Source organism: Mytilus californianus, unplaced genomic scaffold (assembly GCF_021869535.1).
Source record: "Mytilus californianus isolate M0D057914Y unplaced genomic scaffold, xbMytCali1.0.p SCAF_1, whole genome shotgun sequence".
NCBI lineage: Eukaryota > Metazoa > Mollusca > Bivalvia > Mytilida > Mytilidae > Mytilus > Mytilus californianus.
Genome location: NW_026262581.1, coordinates 133118153 through 133130266, shown reverse-complemented (window position 1 = coordinate 133130266; position 12114 = coordinate 133118153). Strand labels below are relative to the sequence as shown.

At 32.8% G+C, this 12114-nt stretch overlaps 1 protein-coding gene across 1 annotated transcript; it reads right to left on the bottom strand.

The window, feature by feature from the left end:
* Window positions 1-892: 892 nt before the first annotated feature.
* On the bottom strand, window positions 893-10546 carry LOC127735047 (uncharacterized). The gene is made up of 4 exons (XM_052245145.1): window positions 8439-10546; window positions 6060-6241; window positions 3617-3670; window positions 893-1663 (listed from the first exon to the last, which is right to left on the bottom strand). Exons 1-4 carry the CDS (start codon window positions 10235-10237, stop codon window positions 1608-1610), a joined length of 2091 nt encoding a protein of 696 aa, XP_052101105.1. The 5' UTR covers window positions 10238-10546; the 3' UTR covers window positions 893-1607.
* Between the last annotated feature and the right edge of the window lie 1568 nt (window positions 10547-12114).

Here is a 12114-nt window from a genome sequence, read left to right as displayed (position 1 = left end):
TCGTTTTTTAGAGTAACGTCGATTTTCACCGTTATAACGCGTACGTTTTGAATAGATTTCAAAACAGACCCGCGCCGGCTTTGGGAATTATAACATCATTCACATGATATTTTAGTTACACATAAATAAAAGGGTAATGTTGTGTAAACGTCAACGTCAGAGAGCAACCAAACGACACAAATGAACAAAAGATTTCAATCAGGTCAGTTCATCCATTTACAGTGCAAATTTCAATCATAATTTTCATTGTGAAGACTTACTTCATAATGTCGATGATGCTGCGTGATTGTCTGATGGTTTGTTTTACTATACGTGATTGTGTTGTCGGGCAAGTGGCAGTACTTATGTCACGGCATTTGATGTCTCCAGTTACAGATGTATGTTTAAATTACTCCGAATATGAGACTTAAAGATTTTTTCAGTAACAAGTGAGTCGCTTAAAAATTTAGCTGTATTTTTGTGTGTAAAAAGTAAGTTATCCAACTAATCATTAAAGACGTTCCAGCGTCTTGAACAACATGAAATATTTGTCACTGGACGATAAACAAACAACAATCAATCAATCGAAGATGTTCCAGTAACTGTCAAGATGAAGAACATCAGTAAAAGCCCTGTTCTATTTATAGATAGTTTCCCAGTTTATAAATCTTAGGAATCTCCCATTTACATTTACCCTTAATAGAAATAAGGAGATGTGATATGATTTTCAGAGACCTAACAACGTATAGATGTTAGCAAATATAGGTCATCGAACGGCCTTCAACAAAGAGTAAAACCCATACCGCATATGGCTGGACATGATAAAATAAACAGTGATTTAAACTCCTTTTCCAATCAATCGGATGCTGAAAAAAGAAAAATGGTGCTGAGAAAACATTGTAAAATGTACACGTTATAAAATGTGAGAATAGTTTATTTGCAACTAAAAACGCAAACAAAAAATTAAGTTATATAATATCATCTTTTGCATAACATGAGGACAAAGAATTATAATACTATTTAATGATATAATTTCGACTAGATTAGTACTGGCGTGATTACAGAGACCAACATTAAAATCATAAAGTAATAATAGTTATAGCAATTAAAAATCATTTTATAACATACAAAATGTATTAACAGGTTTTCTTAGTATTTATCATCTCAATAAACACATCAATTAACAAGTAAAAATGCAAAAAAAAAAATGGTTTGGCGTCAAAAACAGGACAATATCCAAGAAACATATCAATCGATGTAAGATACTTTTGCTTTGGCATAGAAGATTTAGCTTACAGAAAAGAAATCTTTGGTCTGATTTGCATATTGTGTATTGGATGTAACTATATTAAATACTCTTGTTTTATAATATAACTTAAATATTATGTCCGATTTATACACCTAGTTTATTGTTTTAGTCTAAATATCTCCTGTTCTTATTTTTGGTATAACACATTGAGTTTTCCTGTATAGTGTTAATATATAACATATTCAAGTATCTCCAATACAATACAGTCTCAGTGGCTTGTCTTGGTCCTCAAGTATATATTTGACGAAAAGATATATGTTTCAAGTATATTATGTCGAGCTGGTATCTATATGAATGGTCAGTTATCTTCGTAGTATTGTCACCTCTTCCCTCTTTTGGACAGTCTCCGTAGAAGTTTTCTACCAACAGATTGTTCTGTAAAACAGTTTTAAGTAAATTATTTCATCAGTTGATTTTTGAAAAGCATACAAATTGAACGCATCATAAAATACTTTTTGTCAGTTACTAGTATTATAAATCTTTTTATTCATGTTACATAGAACATACATTTCAATTGTTTCGGTACACTAGAGGAATGCGTATCTACTATACCCCGACTATAAATGTTGTCTATAGTGTAATCACCATGTCCGTCCGTCCGTCTAACACACATCTTCGTCACACTTTTCTTTTTTGTCATATTTGTTCAGCGGCATCACAGTGATGAGTTGTAACATGTTGGCACTTTTCCGATGTCAGACACAACTTCTTGGTATTTCATGTTGGCCGATAACTTGAAATTTTTGTTGAATGACCTGAATATTTTCGTCACACATTTCTCCAGTATTTCTGAACAGAATAGATAGAATATATCTATCTATCCAAAATATATCTGGTCTACAGTTTGACAGTGATGACTTGTAATGTGTAACTTTTCGGATCCGTCAGACACGTATTTCCTGTTTTCCGATACGTCGAATTGCGACTCTGGTATACCAGCTTTATACATCGACAACGCGTGCAACTTCTTTGTTTTTTTTAATTCTGTTATTGATGTTGCACTAAAAGGTACATTTTTTTTAGCAAAAAAGGTGGACAAAATTTGTATACTTGTCTTATTTAACACTGCATAAGTATATCCTCTTTTCCGTTTGAAGTCAAAACCGTTAAAATGCAGTTCTAAATTTGTATCTTATTTTAAAATTTTCATAACTGCATGACCTACTAGTATCTAGCATTACCCCTCCCCAAAAACGATAAAATGAAAATAACCAGCCCATAGAATTAAAATATTCCACCGCCTGCCATCTTCATATTCATGTAATAGTATACGTTCTGGAGACAAACATGTAGCAGGTTCTCTTTTATCTTGTTTATTTAAGTAATGGTTGTTTGATTTGCTTACTTTAGTATAGCATCTCACATATTCAAGATTTCATACATCCTTGGATTTTTTGTGTTTTTTTTTTTTATTTCTCTCATTTTTACTAGTACTGGGTTGATACCACTGCTGGATTATAATGTTTTTTTCTGTTTATTTATTTTGTGGTGTAACAACTGATTTCCAGCACAATTGTGTAGAGGGTGCAAACCACCAGGGATGCTATTTATAGAAACCATCTTACAAATAACTCTGACAGAGTACCCAAAATCTAACAAAAGAGACATACACGTAAATAATACATTCCATTTACAAACATTTTTTGAAACAGCAGTCCGTTTTGTAAAATAATGCAACGTCAGTATAAAAAGCTATTGAATGACACTAGCCACCCTCCAGGAATACCAACAGTATATTGCTTCTGTACACTGTTAGTGTTCTAACAAATACATAGTGTTGATAGTGCCATCAAACAAAGAACCCCAGTGATATTAGTGGTCATTAAAAGATGATGGTTTTGTAGCTTTTTAGATATTTTGTATAATTTGTCTCTGGTATAAAATGTTTGTAAATGACGGAAATGGTCTTTATGTAAACTAACTGTAAACATTTTCTTTACTTTTACTCTTCTTGTCTCCGTTTATTACTGAGCACTGTTTTTGGACTTAGTTTGGATTGTTGCTTGTCCTTAGCAACACGACAGGTAATGCTGGTTGTCCTTAGCAACACGACAGGTAATGCTGGTTGTCCTTAGCAACACGACAGGTAATGCTGGTTGAACATTAGTTACTCACCTTTCAGGAGCGGAGTACTTGAGTTCATTTTCGGTTTTGGTTGGGTTCGTGTTGTTCAATTTTAAGCTTTCTATGTAACATTGTGTGGACTATTGTTTTACTTGTCATTTTCTATGAAACATTGTGTGGACTATTGTTTTATTTGTCTTTGATTTTTTTGACTAACTGGTATTTTATTGTCCCCTTGATATTTACTGTTTGTATAGTACTTACTGTTTTTCTCTGTACGTCGAATAGCACCTGTGTAATCTTCATAGATATTGTCATCTAAAAAAAAAATAGAAAATGATATAATTTGATAATCGAGAACTATTGTGCGTAACAAATTTGAGGGAAGAAAAAGAAACAGAATTGAAGTTATCCTTAATTACTATATGACATATTCAAACAGTGTGATATTTATACTGCCTCAAATTTGGCAGTGTTATCAGAGGTTGCAAGATTTCCTCTTTATTTTTCTGTCATTATATCTATGGTAAAATATGTACACAGGCTTAACAAATTGGACGATGGGTTACTTTATGATGCTTATGTTTGTAATAAAATTTTAGATGCAGGAAACATTAATTGTTGGTATTCATCTATGAGATATGTCCTTCAATCACTTGATATACAAAATTTGAATACAAAGCTCAATAGATTAATTAAATTTGTAAAATGTAAACTTTGTAACAGTTTTAAAACATTTTGGGGGGTCAAAAGATCTGATACCTTATCACAAGGTAATAGTAAATTAGAAAATTATTTCAACCTCAAGACTGACTTCGTAAAGGAGGCTTATTTATCAATTAAAGATTTTAATATAAGAAGAGCTATATGTAAATTGAGAATAAGTGCACATGATCTTAAAATTGAGAAAGATAGGTATAGTAAAAAATACATAGAGAGAAGTCAGCGTCTATGTCATCACTGCCTATCACATGGATCAAATTCTATTGAAGATGAGACCCATTTCACAGTAAGTTGTCCTTTATATAACGAACAGAGAAAATTATTATGGGATAAAGTAAACAGTTTTTGTAATAATTTTAAAGAATTACCCAAGGATAAAAAATATTTCTGGCTGTTCACAAATGAGCATTTACCAACTCTTATGTGCCTAGGCAATTATATAATTAAGTGTTTAGAAATAAGATCCAGGTGGATACAAAATATATAAAATTATTATGCAATTATTGTTAATGTTATGTAAGACACATGATGTGTTAGGCTCTGATCCTGTCCAATATATGATAGTATTATATTAGGATATAGTTTTTCTTTTTTCCAATCATATTGTGCTTAATATTGTTGTAAATGATGCCCTTTATGGGTTCTTGATTAGATTAATAAAATTCTTATCTTCTTATACTGTACCAAAACAAAAGACAGTAGCTTGTTGAGAATTACTTTGTTATTGGCGTATGATATACCGTTGTATCGGGTGATTTTCTTCTTCAAAAGTGTTTATGGTCTCTGTAATTAAGTTATCTATTTACTGCATTGACCAAAAACAACTTTTTATTGAATTCCGTCAACAGCGTTTTCGTCATTACTAGTAAGATAAGATAAGATAATTTTATTAACCAATCATGATGCCCAAAATTTGAGCTATACAATCAAATGAGTTACAAAATAAAGCACAGTATGTATTTTATATGCACTGCTTTTTGAGATTATTGTTTTTCATTTTTTTGTAATGCATTTTTGTGTCTCAGTATGAAATGTGAGTTTTAGAAGTTTTTAGTGTTAGTGAGTGGTGTAAGATGTGTTTTTTTTTACCGTCTTAACACTACTTAAGTCTGTAACAGTTTTAGATGATGAATAGGTGATTAACGTCAAGTGGCAAATAGTACATGCATATCAGGATGAAATCTTGTTAACATGTGGTCATATGAACCCTTATATGTATTAGACCGACATGCTGAGTCGATTTTAACGTACTAATTCACAAGCTAGCAGTCTACAGGAAGACATGTCACCCTACCCGTACAAATTATTCCGACTTCGAGCAAAACAGTCTTTGCTATTATTCCCAAATGCCGCGCACTCCGCGTAAAAGCAGCAAATACTAATTTTCAAGTCTTTGGTTTGACCAGGCAAGGGATAGAAACACTGAACTTCCGCACTCGAGCACGCTACCATGAGACAACCGAGGCGGTTCTGATAGTTTTTAGAACAATCCTTATAGTTTGTAGCACGATGCTATATATAGTACTTAAAACCATTGCGATGAAGTCTCTGACCTTTATCCAAGCAAGGCTTTGTTAATATATTCCAAGTTAATACCTTTTAACACTGCTAATTTAGATAAAAATATCTTAACATAAGGACAGAATAGAAAAAAATCATACTAACACTTAATACGTTGTTTATTTTTTAGTGTACGGATGTGAATATTATACAGTACAGTACATTGATAGTTAATCTAAAATAATCATGCCATAGGTAGTACTTTGATGAATATAGACTGGAAATTAGATAAATAATTACGAGGATTAAAAAATTGCAGCCTATTAAGTCAAATGACTGTAACTAACAATATAGTTTATGACATGCATATGACTTGATTTGTATAGTTTGTGACATGCATATGACTTGATTTGTATAGTTTGTAACATGCATATGACTTGATTTGTATAGTTTATGACATGCATATGACTTGATTTGAACAAACCGTTGTATCTTGGGTCACTATCGTACAAATGGTTAGATACTCCAGGAATATTAGTCTCGCTTTGGAAAGAGTAGTTCCGTCTGAGGTCAGGTGTTTTCTCCACCTCTGGTTCATTAATTTGACTGGTTGACCGCGTCATCTTTAAGGATAATCGAGATAACCTTCGAACGCCATCCCTCATCCTATAACAGTAGAAAAATGTAACATCAGTTATTCGTTTAGAGTGTTGTTCGGATGCACGAAATTCAAAAAGCGTAATTTTCATTTGAAGATAAATGTTAATGAAAAGTAATAGCTTTTCTAAAAAACTAGCCGTCTCATAGCTGATGAAAGTGAAAAAATGTTTTCAGTTAGTAGTTAAATTCATTCACAATAAGCTTGTATTTAATTGTAAATTATAAAGCTAATACAAATTTATAGATTGACCAATTTCTTTTTCAAACAGATATGTTGTTCGTTTACTTATTCTTTGGTGGTTTGTTTATTTCTTTGTGACAGAAAAGTATGGCCGCTAACGGCTTCCACCTGAATGTTTTTCAATTATAGTAGGCATCGGAAAGTGTAGAGAGTGAAACGTAGTAAAATTTAAACATATAAGAACACAAATGATATATTTCCAACGGTTTCCCGCATCTTTTCAAAATTATCCTTAAAATGTAAAGCTTTACATATGTATGATCATTTTTTGTTGTCGTTGAAGATCTTGTCTATATTCATTGTAGTTGGACAGCAATGTTGAATGCCCAACGCCTCTTTTTCTATATTTGAATACTGAGTATCCTTACAATTTTTAAAATGTTTCTCTTTTGAGATTATAAGGTTTTATTGGACTTCTTGAAAATACTTTTTTAAGAAAAAATATTCAAAAGGGTAATTTGTTATATAAGACCTATATGTATATGTTTATACTTGTTTTACAATTCTTGTAGAAAACATACCATTTAAAATAATCTTTTAAAATGCCAACAGTATTTTCGTCTTTCAAATTATAATTTTTTTTATTTCTCATTCTCTCATATAGCATGTATAGTATTAGTCAATAAACCTCAAAACAAATACTAGAAGTTTGTTCCTGACCCTGCTCATTGTTTTAAGTAATATCTGAATTAATTTTTTGCTAATAAGATAATGTTTTACATGTATTCACAACTTTTCTATATATTATAGCTAGACTTGGGAGGATTACAAACTTAAAATATTGTAATGACATGTCCATTGTAGAAGACCGTAGGTTGAACTTTAGAAGTAGATTGTTTTGTTAGTTGTTTAATTGGGCTGCTGTCTAAATTAATTATGTATACGTTACATCTCCTTTAAAATTATTCATATAAAATTAAGCATTGCTTGAAATATGTTAGCATACATGTATAATTGCTTTTATCGTCTGAGAGTAGTTTTTTATTCTTCTTATATCCCGGTTTGGGTTTTTTGGTTTTCTGTTCTTCAATGTCTGCTTTCACAAGGGAGAGCTAGGGAAAGCTAGACAACGTCCAAACCAGCCCAAACCCTCCCCTTAAGATTTTGGGGTGTGGGGGAAGGGGCACTTATCATGTAATGAGTGGTAGGGATAAGCCGCTGGAATAGATAACTATGTTAAGCTTCGTGATATTAGCTGAGGTCGGGAAATTGAGGTGAAATATAAGAAAGGTCGATGATTGAATCTGAAACGAATCAGATGTCGATATTTTTTTTAAAAGATGCAATTAAAATCACTGTCATAAATGCTTCAGATATATTTCAAAACTATTTACCTCCCCATGAAATAGCGTAACCATGATAGCTATATGTAGGCATGCTTATTGTAAAAAAAATATATGATACCTGGGTATGTTCTTTTGTTATTCAAAATATATGAAAAGGGTGGGGTATTGGATGTCTCAGCTGCTTACCCCTACCATAAAAAGGTCGAATATATATATACGATAAAAATATGCATCTTTGACAATACAAATATGTATGACAGTAGTGTGAAATAAAAATGGCAATGGGTCTTTTTTTTCATTCCTAATTTTTCATGTATTAATGGGGTTATCAGTGGTTTACTATTAATGATGTGCATTATGAAATAATGTGCAAATATGAAAGAAAATTTGAACCCGGTACATCATTTATCCAGTTGCTTTTAATCAATGAAGCGAAGACCATATATTTCTTTTTCGTTTATTCCTTTTTGATGTTGGAAAACTATTTATTTTGCTTAATTATAATTGTTTTCCATAACTCTTCAGTCTATATGGTCACCAATCTTGACAGATAACTTTTCTTTTGATGTCGATTTTTAGTGTTGACAAAACACTATACCTTTGTATGTACATAGTAATAATATATATAGTATATACACTAACATGATATATTGTTACACATAACAAAAGAATTTACCTGTTCACAAAATTTGTATTTCCCGAGGCAGTATCAACATTTTCATCTTTGCATTCATAATCTTCGTAAGCTTGATCATTAAATTTCATTAAATTGTTGTATGTTTCGAGTGATATTTTCTCTGGTCCCGTTGATAGCCATTTCGCCCGTCTCGGTAAGATGAAGTAACTAGGAGGGAAATGTAACCGTTCTCTGAGATGTAATGTCAAGTCATGACGTAAAGGCACCATTAAACAAAGGTCAATTTTGGCATCGAGACATGAGTGTTTTGTATCAGAGTTGCGAGGTATAGGTGAAATAAGTACAAGAGGATCAGAAACGTAATGCTCGAAACGGATACTTTGATTATATGGTAAAAAGCTATCACTTTCTAATGAAAAGGCGTCCATAGGCACTTCAACGCGATACTGTAAAATGTTTGACACCTCAAAACCATCATCTTCTGCAATTTCTTGCAACGTCACTTCAAGATCTGCAGGTAGTTTAATTATTGCACGTGCACCAGTGTCATCTAAAATGTCCCACTGAACAACTTGACATTCACCATATACTTTTTTACCATATCTTATTTTCACGTTTTGTATGTTAAAATTTGTACATTTTAGAATGTCGCCACATTTTAAACAGAAAGGTTCTGGAACATCACATGCTATTGCTTCGGTAACTTTAAGTTTGATCTTTTCCCGTGTATCTAAAACTGTTTGAACTGATTTAAAACGTCTGCTACATTTGTCAAATTTACCTTTAACGTCACTTCCTAAACTAAATATATCACATTTGGTACTTGCAAGAACTCTATCAACATCTTTATCAATACGATGGACAATGACTTCTGTTCCAGGAGAGAGATGATCTTGGAAATGGGATATTTTATTGCCGTAATTAGAGATTCTTGCAATAACAGGAAGGTCTAGTTCGAAATTGTCTATGAAATCATTCAGAGACATGTCTCTGGTTGATGGTAAAAAATCGTCTAGCTGATCCATCACTTCTACTTCTTCTTCGAGTGAAATTTTCCACTTTATATCGTGATTATCTTGTGGTGAAACAATGACAAAGAAATTAGGTTTGCGCATAGTAATCAGACCTTTGTAAGTAAGAGGTAGTCCTGTTAGCTTGGTCAATATTTCTCCATTATTGCCTACATTTGTATAGAAGGAACTTTCATCGTTATCAACAGCGATTAACTGAATATTTTCCTCTGAAAATTTTAATGTCCTTTCCGTATCCCCAAATGCTACAATTTCCTGCAGATTATAAGACTTTGGATCATCCAGTACAGTGAAATCTCCTCTACAATTACTGGGTAACGTCAAAATATGGCCAGATTCATCCTCACATTCTAGACACAGTTTCCTATCGTTTGGATTCTGAGCTCTCCTGATGAATCTAAACCGTTCACCTTTCCTGAATATTTGAGGAAGATATGGATCCTCACGTCCATAGTTAGCTTGAAATCTTGTCGGCCAGGCCTCTAATAGTTCACTTACTGTAGTGTAAATCCTTTGAAAAGCTTCTTGTGATCTATGTACGATATTAAACTTGATCTGACTGTCTGGAGGGACCTTTACCTCACGTCGTATACCTGTGTCTGTGTCAAAAAATGACAAACAAATCCACTCAACCGCTAAAGTATGTAGATATAACGAGTCACCTACACGGAGAGCGGTGGTATGGGCGTTACTGTATAATCCACGTCCCCCTAAAACTTTGAACGTCTTTGGAGGTGTGTAACATTCCGTGAAATCCTTCAGCGTAAAAACTGTCCTGTTAATAGTCCTTTCATTATGATCCGCCATTTTTTTTGTTTTTACCTGGCGATAATAATATTTAAATTATTTTTCAGATATCGCATTTATCAAGGTAAACGTCGCCCGCTATTCTATTACAGTTATCTCCCATGTCATCTTAATGTGACTTATTCAGTGATGATGACGGATTCGCGTGCATCACAGAAACTATTCTGTGAAAAGAAAATGCGTTGAAGTCGTATTCAGACATAGATGTTTTAATCATTTTGACGTTTGTATTGATGGACTCATCACTTTCAGATGTTAGTTAGTATTTTGCTAATTTTTGTCTCCTTGACAACAGGTGTTTGTAATATGCACAATAATGATTCTGAGATTTGTAAGACATGAAGTAATTATTATAACATCGGTTTACACGTTGTAGAAGTGAGAATATTAGCTGTATACATCTATCATATGGCAAAATTTCAAATCTATTTTGACATAATGATTTGCCATGGGTCATAAATGTTACACAAATGACCAAAGGTTAAATATGTTACACAAAATTATCAATGAACAGATAATTCAAATGACTGTAATGACCAGAATTAAAGGATTGAAACTTTAAAATTTTCTCTTATAGTTATCAGAAAATATCATTATTAGAACCCTATTTAAATATTTAGTTATAGGGATTACCAGATGTTTTGTTTTCTTTTTCATCTATGAATATACTTAATCATGTTCGTATAAGGCACTGACCATTCATCTTGTGTGTGTGTGTGAGGGGGGGGGGGGGGGGGGGGGGGGGAGTGGGGCAGAAGTTTCTCTCATTGATAAGTTTGAAAACTAATGTCTTGTTCCTGAATGCTACGGGAAAAGGTTATTTAAGTTGACAAAAAAATGTCCGATATAAAAAAAAATCCAGGTTACCACTCTCTCCCCCTCCTACACATACATACGCAAAAAAAAGTCGTCGGTGCGATGGTGATTTTAAGTTTATATGTTTGTACGGTACAATGAAATGTAAAGCATACCCAACAAAGCATACACAACAAAACAAAACAAAATAGGCATATATATAGTTCAACATACAGTCTCTAACCATAGACATTTCTCTCTAAACCGGCTAGACTAGACAAGTGTCTCTAAACCGGCTAGAGTCTAGTTAAGTTGTGAATGTATTCTTTAAAGAACGAAACTTAAAGACATATACAAAGTCAACCATTAGGCACTGAATGATACGTATAGACTAGTCCGTCTTTTGTCTGTATCTCTATCATTTACTCGATGTTTATTAGCTCAATATAGTATGTGTTCATGTTTGACGACGAAAGATACATGCAATGACCTGTCGACGAATGTGTGAATGAAATAAATTAATTGAGGAGTTTATTTACCTTGATAATCGTGGGTTGCCAAGTGCGCTACCTACCTACCAACGATTCTGATTCAGTGAAAATCCATTGTATGCCAAACGTTTTATTTATCATTTACCTTAGATTGATACAAATATGTGTGTTGCCGAGTACTAATTATTATACACAGAAAACGATTCTTCAATGCCAGGAAAATATGAGTTGGTACTACCGATGTTAATTGAAATGTACCTCGACTGGGAAAGATTCCCCGGCTAGCATATGCATCACCCGTCATATGATATATCCATTTCCTTTCATCTATGTTTGGATTTTTAATTCATCCGATAATTTGAGTCGTTAATTTATTCTATGAATTGATCGTCAATTTATGCGTTAACTTGTTATTCATGCTTAAATCGTCGATTTATGCGATGTCTTATTAACCATGATCGTATCGTAAATTTATGCGATGTCTTATTAACCATGATCGTATCGTAAATTTATGCGATGGCTTGTGATCCATGTTTCAATCGTAAATGTATGTGACAGTCCTCACATGTTTAAGATTATCGATATCTATCA